Genomic DNA, 17566 nt, shown 5'->3' with positions numbered 1-17566 from the left:
TCACTTTAGCACCTAAACACTTTGACCCTGCATCAAGACTATAGCCCCACTAGGTTTGGATAGTATATTCCCGCTCCTATCTCCTAAATTCAATCAAATCTAAGAATTTGTTTCTGCTTTCCATGTCTTCAAAATACTGGTAGGATTCCTTGGTGACATGTTTTCTAGGAATTGAGGTGGTAAAAACCATAAACGAGATATAAAAGTTCTTATGCTTTTCCTCTTGCCTGGTCTTCAATATGTTTCTCTAAGGGAAAAAGAAATTCCAGAGGCCTAAGTATGGAAGAGGAGTAGAACCATTGGGAAGGTTTCAGGAAAAAATTAGGAGAAGATTTAACCAAATCCCACTCATTCTTCAATCTGAACTTTGGTCCCACTCTCCTTCATGAAATCTTCCAAACTCACCAACTCTTCTCTGAATTTATGTTGTACAGTTGGAATCTACTTTTAATAAATAGTATTTATATATTTTATATAGATACACACAATTATTCATGTAAATGTGTACAATATGTGCCATACTTCTTGTTCCCTGCTAAACTCCTCCTTTTTTATGAGGGATGTGGAGGTCAGTCAGTCAGACAACTACCAGGAGTATTTATGAAATACCTTCTATGTATCAAGCATAGAGGATACAGAGAAAAGCAAAATATAGTCTCTCTATCATAGTGTAATGAGGGAAAGAACATGAAAAAAGCAAAATATAGTCTCTCTATCATAGTCTAATGAGGGAAAGAACATGAAACCCAGAAGTTGGCTCTGGATTCTCTTTTTTTTTTTAGATATGTAATATTTTCCCCAATTTCATGATGAAACAATTTTTAAACATTTCTTAAAGTTTTGAATTCCAAATTCTATTTCTTCTTCCCTCCCTTTCCTCTCCACTTCCTTAGATAGTAATCCATCTGATATAGGTTATACATGTATAATCATGTAAAACATTTTCATTTAATCATTTTGTATAAGAAAAATAAAAAAAACAAAAAGAATGAAAAAAGAAATGAAAATTAGCATGCTTCGATCTGTATTCAGATAGTATCAGTTCTTTTTCTGATGGCAAATAATAGACTTCATCATTAGTGCTTTGGGATTGTCTTGGATCATTGTATTGCTGATACTAGCTAAGTCATTCATAATTGACTGTTATTGTGTAAAATGTTCTCCTGATTCTGTTCACTTCACTTTGCATCAACTCATGTAAGTCTTTCCAGGTTTTTCTGAAATCATCCTGCTTGTGATTTCTTTTAGCATAATAATATTCCATCACAATCATATAGCACCGATTTCCAATTTTTTTTTGGGGGGGGGGGTTCTGGATTCTCAAAAGATGTGTTTTAACAAGTCCTACAAAAAGGAAAGGTTTCCTCTATGGATCTAGTGAAAGAATCCCTTTCTCTCTCATCCAAGGACAAGCCTAGTAAAGGTCAGAAAGCCTCATCATCAGGAGATGAGTCACCTTGGTCACAGCAACTCATGAAACCATCTACTAAGGCATGGAAAGAGCTATGGTCTGCATTGTAGAGGGAGTAGCCCAATGGATGCAGGTAAAAATCCCTTAAGTATTGAAGTGGCTTCTCAGATTATGGTCTTTTCCTCATCTATAAAATGAGAGGTTGGACCTGATGATCTCCAAGGTTTCTTCTAGCTCCCCATCTTTTGACCTTGTGTCTTATCTGTCATAGATAAATCATATTCCCATTTTTAGATAAGCTATCATCCTGTCCTTTTCTTCAATTATTTCCTTTTTATTAGTCTTGTCTCTCCAATTGGGTAGAAGTTCCTTAAAGGTAGAATTGTATTCTCATCTTTCTCTTCATCTTCTCATCTTTTCTCCATGATCTCTGGTACAAAGCTAGGTTCTGTATCAATATAATCAATATAATCATTGACCTGAAGGCCCAAGAATAAAGAGTTTAATAACAACTAGTATTTATAATTCATTAAGGCTTTACCAATATTATCTCTTTTTATCCTCAAAATGACCTTGGGAATGGGGAGAGATGCTGTTATTATCTCTGTTTTGTAAGTGAGGAAACTGAAACAGAATAGGTGGTTTGGCCTAGGTCTTCCTGATTCTGGATTTAGCGTTCTATCTTATGCCATCTAATTGCCAAAAATCATAATCCTAGCAAAGTAAGAAAATTTTTCTGAAAAATGACTGAGAGAATCTTTAGGAGAGGAAAAATCCTTCCGGTGAAGCTAAAGTGAAGGCCTTAGTTCTTTGTTGTGGTACAGTCATTTTTATTGTACCTGAGTCTTCATGACCTCTTTTGGAATTTTGCTTGGCAAAGGGGTGGTTAACTATTTCTTTCTCCAACTTATTTTATAGATGAGGAAACTGAGGCAAACAAAATAAAGTGATTTGCCTAGCAAGTATCTGAGATTAGATTTGAATTTAGGAAGATGAGTATTCCTGACTTCAGGTCCAGTATTCTGTTCACTACGGCATCATCACCTAGTTGCCATCAGTCTTAACCCTACACAATGAAATAGAGTCCCTATTGAAGACTATCAATCCTCATATCCCTCCCAAAAATAGTAAGGGAGGTATTTTTCCAAATGACAAATTTCCAAATTTGTTCAACTCTGCCTCTCAGTGGAATAGCCTTCTACCTTCCATTAGTTTTCCCTTACCCCTTTTCAAAGCACTTTTCTATCAACCAAGGCTATGTAAACCATAAAGCCCTGAAGAAATGAGAACTGTTACCATTTTTTAAAATTGGTAAATAATATTCTATTCTGTAATAATATTCTAATATTATTAGAAGTAACAGAAAGGAAATAAGGCATATTGCCTAGAGGGTTGGCCTTTGGATTAGGAACACCTGGGCTCAAGCTCTGCCTCTGAAGTACCTGAGCCGTGTGATTTTGAGCATGTTGCTTAACTCCTCAAGACTCTAGTCTAGACTATCCTCTAAGACTTTGTTACTTAGACTGGTGATTTGTTTAAGCAATTTACTATCATGCCTGTTAAATTTAATCTCAATTCTGCTCAAGACTCCTGACCATCTAGAGAATGGCTCTGCAGTTCTGTTAGTTACTTGTTCCAGATCTTCCAGACCTCACGCAAATTTGAGGTGAAGGCCAGTGAAGCTTTCTCCCACATCCTTAGATGATTGTTGGAAGATGATGAAGAGGACAGATTCCAGGATAGAGCCCTGGGGCATATCAAAAGAAATTTTGATTTACCTACTCCAAATTGACATCCATCCATTAATCCACTCTTTTGATTCCATTGCTCAGGTAGCCCTGGAAATACCTAACTATACTCTTCCTCAGTCCACATTTGTTTCCCCTTGTCCACAAGAATGCATGAGATGACAATAGGCACCACCACATCCTTGTATGTGCAGGACATTTTCATATATATATTATATTTTCTCCTCCTATTGGGAATATAGGAAGAATATTTTAGTCCCCATTTCACATATGAAGAAAATCAAGATGTTAAAATAGCTTGGTCAGTAAGTGACCAGCCTAAGACTGGAGACCCATATCTCCTGACTCCTTTTTCAGGGCTTATTCCCTACACTATGCCTAAAGGTTGAGATTCTGACCAAGAACAAGTAGACTCAATGACATGGCAGACCACTAGCAGAATTAGGATTATCAGAGTCATTGTGGGATAGAAGGAAAAGCACTGGAATCTGGAGACCTGGATTCTGTTATTTATTTTCCATTTGACCTTAGGTAGTTCAACAACGCAATAGATCTCTTCATCTGCAAATGGAGGGGGCTGATCTAGATCAAAGTCCCTTACCAGATTTATACATCCATTTTTCTTTTCACTGAGTAACCTTAAACAACTGGGTTGTTGGACTTGTTGCTCCTGCTCCTAGAAAAGACATGGAATCCAAACAAAAGTGGCCCAGCAGGGGCCCAGGGATGAGATAGAGTGAAGACCTTCAAAAGATTTTATCTCTTTATCAGTCATATTTCAACTCATGAACACTGACTCCATCTTGTACTGCCATATTTTTTTTTCTCCATCTTCCTGTTTTCCTGCAAATCATCCATGGGAAACCACATGGTATAAGTCATCTATTGTTTCATAAATACAGATGGATGCAATTAATCAGCATTGAGAACTGAGAATTCTGAGAATAGAAAGACCCCCCAAACCTACTTGTCCCCCTCCAAAATCAAACAAAATTTACTCATTCCCCTTCTCTACTTGAAAAACCCCAAATATTTCCTCCAATTAGAAATCAGATTATCTAATTTTTTGTCCTCTTCTCTATGCTGATTGGTTATTTTATTGCAATTAATTGGTTTTATTTGATAAAATTTTTAATTTAATTTTTTAAATTTTATTACATTAAAATCTGTCTCACTCTGTATTCAGGGTCTTTAGACTGACAGGGGAGTTTGCTGATCCATTTATTATGGCTTTCCTTGCTAATAAATAGTATTAATTGGCTTGTTTCCTCAGTTATTATTAATTAACTGTCACATTGTGCTGCTGAGCACTGCTGTCCCAACTCCTAGAAATAGAGATCAAACCAAGCTTCTATTTCAATATGGCAAAGGCCAAGGAGACACCTGATTGTATAGGTCAAAGAATCTCCATTCCCACCAAAAACAAACAGCCTAAAACTCTTAGCATTAGTTCGATAGGACAGGGATTCTTAACCTGGAGGTTCATGAACTTTCTTTTTTCTTTTTAATATTTTGATAACTATTTCATTATATCTTATTTCCTTTATAGTAATGTTCATTTTATTTTAAGCATTTAAAAAATATTTTTCTGAAAAGGGATCCATAGGCTTCACCAGACTGACAAAAGAGTCCATGAAATAAAATAGTTAAAAACCATTCTCTGCCCTAGGACTGAGTCTAGAGCCTGTTTCTAGCCTTCAGTGTATCTGAGGGTCAAATCAAATCTATCACTATCTATTTTTTGAGTTCTGATTTTGAGACCAGCCTCATGCTAGAGACTGTAAGGGATATATTCAAAGACTAAAATATAGCCCTTACCCTTCAAAACTTATGATCTAATTATGGAGGCAAGCTACAATGGTAGTTCTAAGGGTCAAAATGGAATATAAAAAGTTATAAGCAACCTCAGACACTTAAAATAAATAAAATTTTTTAAAAGGTATAAGAAACTTGGTGAAGCAATGGGAGTGTCCATGGGGTTAGGAAGAACTAAGTTCAAATCATGCCCCAGGTACTTTCAAGTTGTTTGACCCTGGACAAATCACTCTTAACTACTTTCATCCTCAGTTTCTTCAACTGTAAGATGGGTTACTTCCCTCAGAGGATTGTTATGAAGATCATATAAGATATATGTAATATATATTAAATATATAAAAATATATGTAAAGTATTTTTCAAACTATAAACCATTGTATATGGGAATAATTATACATAATATATATATATGTATATATATATATATATATATATATATATATATATATAGGCATTTGGGTAGCTTGGGAGATACTGGCACCAGACCTCCCAGTCCTTATCAAAGGATGCTGCGCTCTACAAGCAAAGCAGAATTGAAGCAGCTCAAAGAAAACATGAGATATATAAGTTTAGAGTAAACACCCCAGGGGTTACCATAGACTATTTACATAAATCACCTATTATGGACCAGGCACTATGCTAAACACTTCACAAATATTATCTCACTTGAACCTCACAAAACAACCCTAGACACTGTTATTATCTCCAATTTACATTTGAGCAAATTAAGGCAAACTGATTAAGTGACTTGTCCAAGGTAACATAGCTAGGAAGTGTCTGAGGTCAGATTTGAACTCAGGTTTCCTGACTTCAGAACTGGAGCTAGCCACTACATCAATTATCTGCCACATATACAGACATAGATATACAGATATTTAGATATGTATTTATGTGTAAATATAATAGTGTATATGTTTACAAGTATAGAAATGATTACATTATTGTTATTATAAGCAACATTGCTCAGTTTGGGTTGACCTGAGGTAGAAGATGAAAGCTCTCTTATGGACAGACATCTAGAAGGGATGGTGGGTTCCTTGTGGTTCTTCATTGGTCTGGATTCCTATTTTCCATTCTCCACTCCTTACCTTCTTACTCAAACCATCATTCTATCATTTCCACTTTCTTCCCACCAGAAGCTTGGATTCTGCCCATGGAGCCATGCTGGACTCTAACTGCTGAGCTTTCACCTCCTCTGCCAAGATCCAGGCCTCTAGCACACTTCTTGCCACATCCCCATTCTGGGTTGTCTTCCCCCTTTCAGAATATCAACTCAAGGACAGGGACTGTCTTGCTTACTTAATGGAGTAAAGCCAAGGCAATACTGGAATAGCTCAAGATGGAAACATCAACAGACCTGGAATAATTAGGGAATGTCTTGTACAGGGCTAAAGGACTTAATCTTGGGCCAGAGAGATGGGGAAAAGGTCTGGGGTTGGCACAGAGACTAGAAATAGCCAAGGTAAAGTTTGGGGGATAAATCTGGGCTCTGCAGATGTGAGAGAGCCCAACCTGGCTGATGCAAAGGGAGCATGGTGGATCATAAGATTGGATGAGTAGTTGATGAAGAATCTTATGGAGATTAGACAATAGTTTCTCCCCTTTTATAGCAATCTGCATCCAAACTCAAGAGTTTAGGTCCTAACGAGTGGAAGGGAAGGGAACAGGTATTTATTAAGCATTTTTGCTAAGGAGCCCTTTACAAATATTACTTCATTTTATTCTCACACCAACCCTGGAAGGTAGGGACTATCATTAACTCCATTTTACAGATAAGGCAACTAAGATAGGGAAAAATTAAGTGATTTGCCTAGGGTCACAGTGCTAGCAAGGGACCAAGGCTGTGGTCTTCCTGACTCCAGGACCAGGAATCCCTCCACTGTCCACCTACATACAAGGAGGGGAATCTTAGTCTATCCTAGATCCCGAGTCTGGAAGGAAAACCAGTGTGCTCCATTCTCTGCCTCCTTTAAACAAGCGATTCTCCAAAGGCAGTGAGGAAACCCCATATTTTTCTCCCTGAGTTCTCTGCTGGGAAAAAAAGTCTTTCTCCTCCTCTTCATCCCCAATGACCCCTCCCTCCCCTTCTCCCCACTCTCCCCACAGCAGGAATGTCAGGAGCCCAGATTCCATGACTCACTCCAGCCAATGGAAACTTCTCGCCATATACCACGACCTTTGGTTTGCCGTCTGGTGTCTATGCCAGAAGGTATAGGATATCCTGTCTGCCAAGCAAGAATGACGATGACTGACCGGGAGATGACTGTATAAGGAAGGCTGAGGTTACTGGGCGGCGGGGGGGGGGGGGGGGGGGAACGACTGAACAAGTTAGTGGCTCTTTGTGACATTTTTCCTGAACTTCACAGTTGTGCATCACCACCAGGCTAACCTTATGGGTAAATCTCAAGCTTGTTAGCATGGCTAATACCATCACTGAGGAATAGAGGCTGGCTACTCCAGCTGTGAAAGAGCAGAGGCAAGATGTAAAGGGAGAGGAAATCACTCTTGGTTCTAGGTCTGAGCCTGCCTCTGAGGAGCTGAAGACCTTGGGCAAGCTACTTAACACCTTGAGTGCAGGGACTGTTTCATTTTTGGTTTTGCAGTCCCACTTCTTGCTGTATAATGTTTAACAAATGGTTGTTGAATTGAACTGAATAGAAGTCAATTGGTATAATGACATCTGTTTTTGAACTCAGAAGACCTCAGTTCAAATTTAGCTTTAATCACTTAGAACTGTGTATCTTGGGGCCTCAATCTCTTCTTTTGTAAAATAAGGGGGCTATACCCCATAACCTGTAAGATTCCTTTCAGTTCTAAATCTACAATACTATGGGTTGTTAGCTTTAGTTTCTTTGGCCAAAGAGAAATCAACACCCTCAATACCCAATTCATTGGGGGAATCAAATGAGATCATGGATTTAAAAGTACTTGGAAAAAGAATGAAGTTGTAATTAATCAAGAAACAAGTATTTATTAGGCATCACTATGTATTTTGTGGTGTATGGAGGGGATTGAGAGTACTAGCATGTCTACTGCACTTAAATTCAATTTACATGAAAGTCAAGACATCACCCATTATGTTATTCATTCTCTTCAAAAATGAAGGACCAGCAACAACTATGTGTAAGGCTATTGTTGTTATAGATAATACAATGAATAGAGTGCTGGGACTGGAGTCAGAAAGACTCATCTTCCTGAGTTCAAATTCAGCCTCAAATACTAGTAGTTGTGTGATCGTGGTAAATCATTTAACCCAGTTTGTCTCACTTTCCTCACCCATAAAATAAACTGGAAAAATAAATGGCAAACCACTCCAGTATCTTTGTTGGGGGTTTTTTGGTTTGGTTTTTTTTGCAAGGCAATGGGGTTAAGTGACTTGCCCAAGGTCACATAGCTAGGCAATTCTTAAGTGTCTAACTCAAAGGTCACATTTGAACTCAGGTCCTCCTGACTCCAAGGCTAAGGCTCTATCCACTGTACCACCTAACTGCCCCCACTCCAATATCATTGCCAAGAAATTTCCAAATAGGGTTGCCAAGAGTCAAACATGATGAGAACAACAAAGATTCCAGTGCAGCAGATACATGGAATATAAAACCAAAATTGAAACACAGTTTTTGTACTCAGAGAATTTATATTCTATTAGTAGAAACAATATATACATGTATGGAGAGAGAATATATATACCCTACCCCATTTCCTCAAAATTAAAGAAAATCAAAAGGGAAGTCTATGTTGCCTTGGGAGAACCAAGAAGATAGCCTTGGGTAGAATCTCAAAAGGAATTTAAGATTCTGAGAAATAGAAGTTAAGTGGGAGAGCATTCCAGTCAATAAACATACAGATGTGGGAGATGAAGTCTTGTGTGTGAAGAATATTCTGAGGAGAGAAATATAAAAGTGAAAGTCAGTCCCTAGTCTCAGAAGAGATTAAATTCTAATGGGGGAAGACAACACACACAAATAAACTGAAGGATCAGGGGCAGATACTTGGTCTAAGAGTATAAAAGTTCAAAAGATAGTCTGATGAGAAATAGAATTTGGAAGATGAGGTCTTGGATTTAAACCTCTCTTGGAAGCAATTCACTCTCGTGTAAAAAATAAAGGGGTTGGGCTTGATAATATCCAAGGGTACTTCCAGCTCTAAATCTTTGTTCCTATGATACTAAAAATTAGAGCAAGGCAGCCCCATGCATCTTGGACTACATTTCTTTTGTTTTATTTTTAGTTAGAAGAAATAAGGGAGACCTTGACAGCACAAACAGCTCTAAAAGTGGTCAAAAGTCACCATCGTCTAGACAAACAAATTTTATGGGTCCAATTAATTCTGCTGCTCAAAAATAGGCATAGTTAATAGGTGGTTATATTTAGATACCCGTCATTATCTGCCCCAGGGAAGACTTATCCCATTTATTTCATAAACTCTTAATTCCAAACAGTTTTGTCTATTGCTACTTTAGATTCTAGATCAGAGTTGGAAGAGTGGGATGGGGGAGACTCTATTGACTCCTAGAAGCCACTTTGGCCCTGGGAAACTTGGCTTTTCCAGAACTTGAGTCAAGGGAAGAAAATTAGAAAGTTTCTTTAAGGCATTTTCATTTAGTATCAAATAATCTATGCAATACATTTGGAAAGGGAGGGGCACTGGTTGTGCTGCTTATAAAAAAAACTACCACAGAATTCTAGAAGTCTACCATTAGTGATTCATTTCTTAGCATATGAATACATTAGAACATCTCATTTTCTTCAAAATTCTGCTCAAATGACACCTTCTAAATGAAGCCTTTCCCTATTTCCTCCCAAGCTGCTAATGCTCTCCCCCTCAAAAAAATTTTAGTTTCTATATATTTTGCTAATACACATTTATGTTCATCTTGTCTCCTAAAATGAATTGTACACTGCTTAAAGACAAAGAATGTTTCATTTTTGTCTTGATCTCCAAAGTCTAACATTGTATCTGGCATTTGCTAGGTATTTAATAACTGCTTGATTGATTGCTTGAAGATCTATTAAAATTAAAATCCACCATAAAAGATAATACTCTAATCTATGACCAGACAATAATATTTTTATTGGTAGAACTAGTAAGTAAAATTTTTTTCACCCAATGAAAACACTTGGGAGTGGAGTTGAAGGTGCAATTACCCCAAGGGAGAAAGAAGAAAAAGGCAAATACTCAAGATATATTTCACTCAACATTGTGAAATGTGAGACTACCAAAGTTGGAAGAAAATATAGTCCAACTTTCCATTTTTCCCATAAAGAAACTGTGCCACAAAAGTAACTTCTAAGGTCATGTAACCAGCCAGTGGCAAAAACAGGACTAGAATCTATAACTTTACTCCACAGTGCCTGCCAGTACCTACAGAGAGTAGAATTCTCTGAATTTAGAGAAAGAAAAATAATCCGCAGCTTCTCTCCCAATCATTGTTCCACCAGAAGACAATGTGTTGTGTTCTATCATGTTGTGTTATTTGTAAATCACCCACGAACAGACAGATCTAATTTCCCTGAGTATCTAAGTAAGCTCATAGTCAAAGGGCAAAGTGTTTGGCAGCTTTTGCCTTCCATACCAGTGCCAAACCCCAGATTTCTCTAAAGATGACATACTCTGGGCCCAGATTCCTGAACTGCCTGCCTCTTCTGCCTGAAGTGAAGACAGGGACTTAAGGGACAGCCAAGGCCACCAAGAAGGGCTCTGCACTCTGAAAGTTGGGCTGTCAATATCTGGTATCCTCACCAGTTCATCTCTGTCATGGGTCACTGGCTGAACTATTTGACTATTAAAAGTATATAGGTCATGGAGCAGCTAGGTGGTACAGTGGATAGAGCACCGGTCCTGGAGTCAGGAGGACCTGAGTTCAAATCCAACCTCAGACACTTAATAATCACCTAGCTGTGTGGCCTTGGGCAAGCCACTTAACCCCATTGCCTTGCAAAAAAAAGAGTATATAGGTCTAGACTAGAAAATTTGGAGGATGTCCCTCCTCCAGAATGGTTCCTGACTCCCTTATCTTCAGCATCTTTCTCCCCAGTCCCTACTACTTCTGTTTAAATTCTGTCCGAACCCTCCGCCAGCATGATACCCACACTAGTGAGAACTCACCTTCCCTCTTCTTTGTTCCTAGGTTGGTGGTGGGAGCTCCATTTGAAACCAATGGTCACCAGAAGACTGGAGATGTTTACAAGTGTCCAGTGATACAAGGAAATTGTTCCAAACTGAATCTAGGTAATACCTCACATAGTACTTTCTGGGGAGTGGACTCTTCTCTTCTTTCTAAAGTAGAAATGATACAGTAGATATGGCTCTGGGATTAGAGATAGGGATGTCCTGGATTCAAATCTCACTTTGGGCATTAACTAGCTGTGTGACCTTAGGCAAGTCACTTAAACTTCATCATCTTTACCCCCATTAAAAACCAGGTCAAATGCTACACCATTTTCTACTCTTTAGTCTGCAAACAAAGTGACATAGTAACTAAGAGTGACTTTTACATTTTAGGATAAAGTTTTAATGCAAAATGTAAAAGTCATTCTTAGCTTCCTAGCCTTACAAAAACAATATGCCTCTTAAATGGACATTTACTGACCCCTTACTCTGGTGCCCTGTCCCCTTAGCCCACTAATGATTTAGCCTTGCCAGGTCTCAGTCTTGATTCACTCTCACTATCCACTGCCTTTGCTTCTGTTCATGTATAGCTGAATGAAACCAAAAGAAATGGTCTATTACCAACGTGAGTTATCTCTGAATCACTATATCAGTGTACAGTCAGTACAAAAGACCAAAATCAGCACTAAATTAGAATAAAGTTGGAAAGAAATATTGGACAATCAAAGTATCTCTACAGTGATCTATTTAAACAAACTAGGGGATGGATCAAGAAATAGAAATTAAATACTATTACTGGATCTATACCCTGAAGAGATTATGAAAAAGGGTAAAAAGATCACTTGTATAAAAATATTCATAGCAACTCTGTTTATGGTGGCAAAGACTTGGAAATTGAAGGGACAGCTAGGTGGCATAGTGGATAAAGTACCAGCCCTGTAGTCAGGAGTACCGAGGTTCAAATCCGGTCTCAGACACTTAATAATTACCTAGCTGTGTGGCCTTGGGCAAGCCACATAATCCCATTTGCCTTGAAAAACCCAAAAAAAAAAAAAAAAAAAAAAGAAATTGAGTGAATGTCCATCAATTGGGGAATGGCTGAACAAATTGTGGTATATGTACATTATGGAACACTATTGTTCTATTAGAAATCAAGAGGGATGGAAATTCAGAGAAGCCTGGAAAGACTTGCATGAACCGATGCTGAAGGAGATGAGCAGAACCAGAAGAACCATAACAGCAACATGGGATTGATAATCAATCTTAATGGACTTGCTCATTTCATCAGTTCAATAATCAGGGACAATTTTAGGGTATCTGTGATGGAGAATACCTTCTGTATCCAAAGAAATAATTGTGGAATTTAAACAAAGATCAAAGACTATTACGGTTAATTTTTTTTTAAAGTTATCTCTTATATTATATAATTTTGCTATCTCTTAATATTTTATTTTTCCTTAAGGATATGGTTTTTCTCTCAACACATTCAATTTTGATCAATGTATAGCATGGAAACAACATGAACACTATCAGACTGCCTTCCATGGGGGGAGGGAAGCAAGATTAGGGGAAAAATTGTAAAATTCAAAAAAATTTAAAAGTTAAAAATAAATTTAAAAAATAATTTAAGGAGGAAAAAATGGAAATTAATAAATCCTAGCACTGTTTTCTACAGAAATTATACAAATTATAAAGCATTCCAATAAGATGGCCAAAATAGCTAAGAAACTGCCACAAATAGCAAATTTAGGGTTTGTTTGCTGAACTAAGGGATAGATCTATAGCAACCAAAGATAAAACAAGTTCAGTGTAAAAACTCATTCATAAAATCTTAAAGAACAGGATAACAGAAAATTATGAGCAATTTTAGCTTCTAAAACAATGAGCAGTGGAAAGAATAAGATTGCAGAAGATTTGACCTGAGATGCTACAACTGACCTTAATGATTCCAAGAGCATTTAAGGATAAAATTGGAAGAACAACAAACATACAGTGAATGAAAAAAGGTTGCCAAGATTTTCTTTAAAAATGACCTATTTTCAGGGACAGCTAGGTGACACAGTGGATAGAGCACCAGCCCTGGAGTCAGGAGGACCTGAGTTCAAATCTGACCTCAGACAATAATTGCCTAGCTGTGTGACCTTGAGCAAGTCACTTAACACCAATGTCTTAAATAAATAAAAATTATCTATTTTTTCCATCAATGCCAGTGAAATTATGAAAGCTGGACATCAATATCCCATTACCCAATAAGCTTGTGGATGTGGAGATAGTATTTTAAAACAAAAACAAGTAAAGTAGTTGAACTAGACTAAGAAAACACAATGGATGCTCATTCAGGAACATACATAATTATAAGTATGTTAGGGGATCATTCCCCATGTTACTGGAAAAGAAAGGAGATTCTACAGGATTAGGAAAAATAAATCATGGATGTTTATATTACCAAGAAGATGAGCAAGAAGAGATCAGTAAATAATAGCCTATATGTCTACTTTATCATCTCTACAAAATCTTTAAGAGAAAAAATTTACATACATATACTGAGGCTTTCCTAGGGGATCAATATGACAAGAGAAAAGGTAAGCCTTTGAAAATGATATTCTGTGTCAGACCACATCTTTACAATCTACAGTCAACTAAAAAAATGTAAAGGATACAAGTTCCACCTATGTTTCTTGTTTCTTTGATATTGAAAACCATTGATTTAGTAAGGGCAAAATGAAAACTTAAAAGATGTTTCTCATGCAAATATCAAGATCATACAAGATTTTGTTACTTATATAACATAAAGGACATTACTGATCGATCTCTGATTATTAATAACAAAGAATACATACAATAGGAAGGCAAATTCTAGCCAAATGTGTTAGCAGAGTTCAAATGAAAGCAGAATTAACTAAAAATCAAGGTTCCTTAAATTAGAATTGGTTAAATTGGATTTTTAGGAGGTCTATGAACTTGGATGGGAAAAAATACTTATTTGGTTTCCTTTGTAATTTGATGAATTTTAAGAGTTTTTAAAGGCACAGGTGGGTGGCACAGTGGATAGAATGTAGAGCTTAGAGTCAGGAAAACTCATCTTCGTGAGTTCAGATCTGACCTCAGACAATTATTAGTTCTGGGCAAGTCATCTCACCCCGTTTACCTAAGTTTCTTATCTATAAAATGAGCTGGAAAAGGAAACACACAAGTATCTTTTCTAAAAATACCCCAGCGGGATCATGAAGAGTCAGACATGACTGAACACATACACACTTTTTAAAACGTCATTCTGAGGAGTCAATAATGAAAAAAGACTAAGAAACTTTAGTCTAGATGAAGTCCTCTAGATATTCTTCTTTGCAAATGGCATCATATTGATTATTACATCAAGGAAAACATTAAAAAGCATACAAAATGAGGACCAAAATCACAGAGACAGAGAGAGAGAGAGAGAGAGAGAGAGAGAGAGAGAGAGAGAGAGAGAGAGAGAGAGAGAGAGCTTTAGCCTATCCACACAGGATAAAAAAAAAAACAAGAAGTTAATGAAGAATGCCGTTTATTCAGACTGAAATATGCTGTTGGCTGGACTACCCACAGAGCTCAACCGTCAAGTGAACCACCACAGGTGAACAATAAACTGGGCCCAAAATTGAATAGAAATGAGAGCAGGCTTGATTACATTTGACCTCAAGTTTCTCCCTGAAACAAAATCACAGATTTTTAGCACTATTACTATTTGGCTAATGTCATTTGACTGCAAATCATGGGATACCACCAAAATGTAAATTTCTAAAAAAGTTATTTCCAAAATTTCCAAAAAGTAATTCTCAAAAAGTAAAAATTGTAGGTCAATCAAAACATAAAGGAGTTGCCTGATGGGCATGAATAGACTATAAGATGTTATAAATGAGTGTATGAAATGATATAAAAGATTTCATTAAAAAGACATAAAACCAGGAAAGGAGGTGGACTGGTCATTTCATGAGAGTGAGGGTTAAGAGAAAGACAGTCTTTTCTCTATGTTTAGGAGATATAAAAGAGGTTGCTACCACTGTGGGTGAATTCCTATGGAGGATTTATGGGAGGAAATAGAGAAGAGTACTATAGCAAGGGGAAGCAGCATAGTATGGTAGGTACTTCTGGACTCACTTCTGGGATCCAATTCTATACCTGATGATGACTAATTATGAACCCTTAAGGAAGTCATGCCTCCCTGAGTCTCATAATTACTCCTCTATCTATAAAATGAGGGGGCTAGTTTAGCTGGCCTCTAAGGTTCCTTCCAGCTTCAGATATATAAAGGATGAAAAAAATGTGGATAGGTTGCAGCGGATATCTTTGAGGAATGAATGATGTCACAAATCCTTTGAAGTGCTAAAACATACTCTAACCTCTTGGGAAACCTACTACAGTCACAGAGAGATACCAGTTTAGCAGATGAGAAGTCTTTTCATGATGGTACAAAAGTCCGAGAGATTATTCTGGTTTCAAAACAATCATCCAGACAATTCCAGCCACACCTTCCAACTGTGTCCTTATCTCCCTGAGAGTTGGGACAGAAGAGAAGGACTGCATGGGGGCCAGACTCCTCCCTAATGAACAGTGGAGACCCCCTAAGTATTAGGAAGATAGGCAGACGGATGAAAGGCTATCATCAAAGCCAAAATCTAAGAATACACAGATCCCAGCCAAGAAGCCAAACCACCAGCTGTTCCAGTCACATGATGATGTTTTATCCAGATGTCAACAGCAGCAGTTGTTCCAACTCCACAGGTTAGAATCTCAATCTCTCTCTCTCTCTCTCTCTCTCTCTCTCTCTCTCTCTCTCTCTCTCTCTCAGCAAAGAAGTTGATGCCTTTGTTGGGATGAAATTATACCTTCCCCAAACCCATACAGAGCTCATTGATCATCAATTCAGAACTGAAAGGAACTTATTTAATGCAACCCTCTCATTTTATATATGAAGAAACTGATGTGATTTGTCAAACTAAGGGCTTAGAGAAATATTTGGCTTCCTACTTCCTACTTCCAGTCCCCCTTTTATAAATTTTGATTAAAACTGCTCCAATAAGGGGCGGCTAGGTGGTGCAGTGGATTAAGCACCAGCCCTGGAGTCAGGAGTAGCTGGGTTCAAATCCGGTCTCAGACAGTTAATAATTACCTAGCTGTGTGGCCTTGGGCAAGCCACTTAACCCCATTTGCCTTGCAAAAACCTTAAAAAAACTGCTCCAATAGATTGTTCCCATCTTAGAGAATATTAAGAGAGATGAAAATGAGTTGGATGGTTAGATGGAAGTGAGTGGAGGTTAGAATTGAAGGTATCCTGATAACTTTCTGATGAATTGGGTTTTACAAGTTCTGTTTATCTTATAGGGTTTATAGGTTTCCTCACATAAACACACAGAACTCTGCGATGCCTGGGAGAGTTTTAACTTGACCAAAAACAAAGATAAATCATTCACTATCTTTTCTCATCATTTGTGCTGAAGAGTCACTATCTTATGAAGAGTCACATGTCCACTACAGAATATGAGATCATATATATATATGTGTGTGTGTGTGTGTGTGTGTGTGTGTGTATACATATATGTGTATGTATGTATAAGATATAGGAGGCAGCATGGTTAATGGAAAGCATTTTTAGACTAGGAATCATAAGACCTGGGTCTTAGATCAAGATTTTGCCACTGTCTTGAAATATGACCTTGGGTAAATCACTTTGTTGTTCTAAACTTTAATTTCTTCATTTGCAAAAGGGCATGGACCCAGAAGATAGTTAAGATATCATCCAACTAAACTGACATGGATGGCTTCCTATTTTGTGCTGACTTCCAAACTAATCCTACTTTTCTGAGTTTCCTCCAGAGTTCAAGGGCAGAGGAGACTCTGTCTTCTGGAAAATTAACAGTAACACTTTACTAAATCCTAAAAAGGCATGATCAAATGGCCAGAATTACTCACCAGAAATTCATTATTCTTCATAAACCGAGAAGAGAAATCACCATACACAAATTCAAACCTCAAAATATTCTCAAGAATTCAGTTAATAAGCTGTCCTGGAATTAGAACACTATCACAAATGAAAGTATTTGTAATATTTGACTGAACATAACTTTGATCCACAAAAATTCAGGAACATGTTAAACAACTGTTGTAATAACCTTTAAACAATATAGTATAGAATTATAGAGACCCAGAGGAAGAAATTGAAATCATGGAGGAACCAGAAGAAATACATAGCATCCCTGTTGTCCTCTTCACTACCAGAGTTATCCCAAAGATGTTTTCTATAGGTTAGCAAAAGAACTTTCATTCTAATACTTTCAGTAAACAAATAAATACGTGCATATGTATATTTATCAACCTGTACAATAGTCCATCAAAAATTAACCATACTAGAATAATAGCAAGAGCATAAAGATGAGAAAAATGAAATAAAAATAATCTATATGTTAAGCACTGGGAACACAGTTATTTACTAGCTGCATGTCCTTAGACA

General features: G+C 37.2%; 1 protein-coding gene across 1 annotated transcript in view; it reads left to right on the top strand.

Annotated features, from left to right (window-relative positions):
- ITGA11 (integrin subunit alpha 11) overlaps window positions 1–17566 on the top strand; it is a 218526-nt gene that overhangs the window by 81708 nt on the left and 119252 nt on the right. The window contains exon 3 of the mRNA XM_074234488.1: window positions 11102–11202. Within this exon, the coding sequence (XP_074090589.1) occupies window positions 11102–11202 (101 nt within the window). The remainder of the gene's footprint in view (window positions 1–11101; window positions 11203–17566) is intronic.

The sequence above is a fragment of the Macrotis lagotis genome, chromosome 4 (genome assembly GCF_037893015.1).
Source record: "Macrotis lagotis isolate mMagLag1 chromosome 4, bilby.v1.9.chrom.fasta, whole genome shotgun sequence".
Lineage (NCBI taxonomy): Eukaryota > Metazoa > Chordata > Mammalia > Peramelemorphia > Peramelidae > Macrotis > Macrotis lagotis.
Note: the sequence above shows the minus strand (reverse complement) of the source record. Positions and strands in the feature narration are given on the sequence as shown.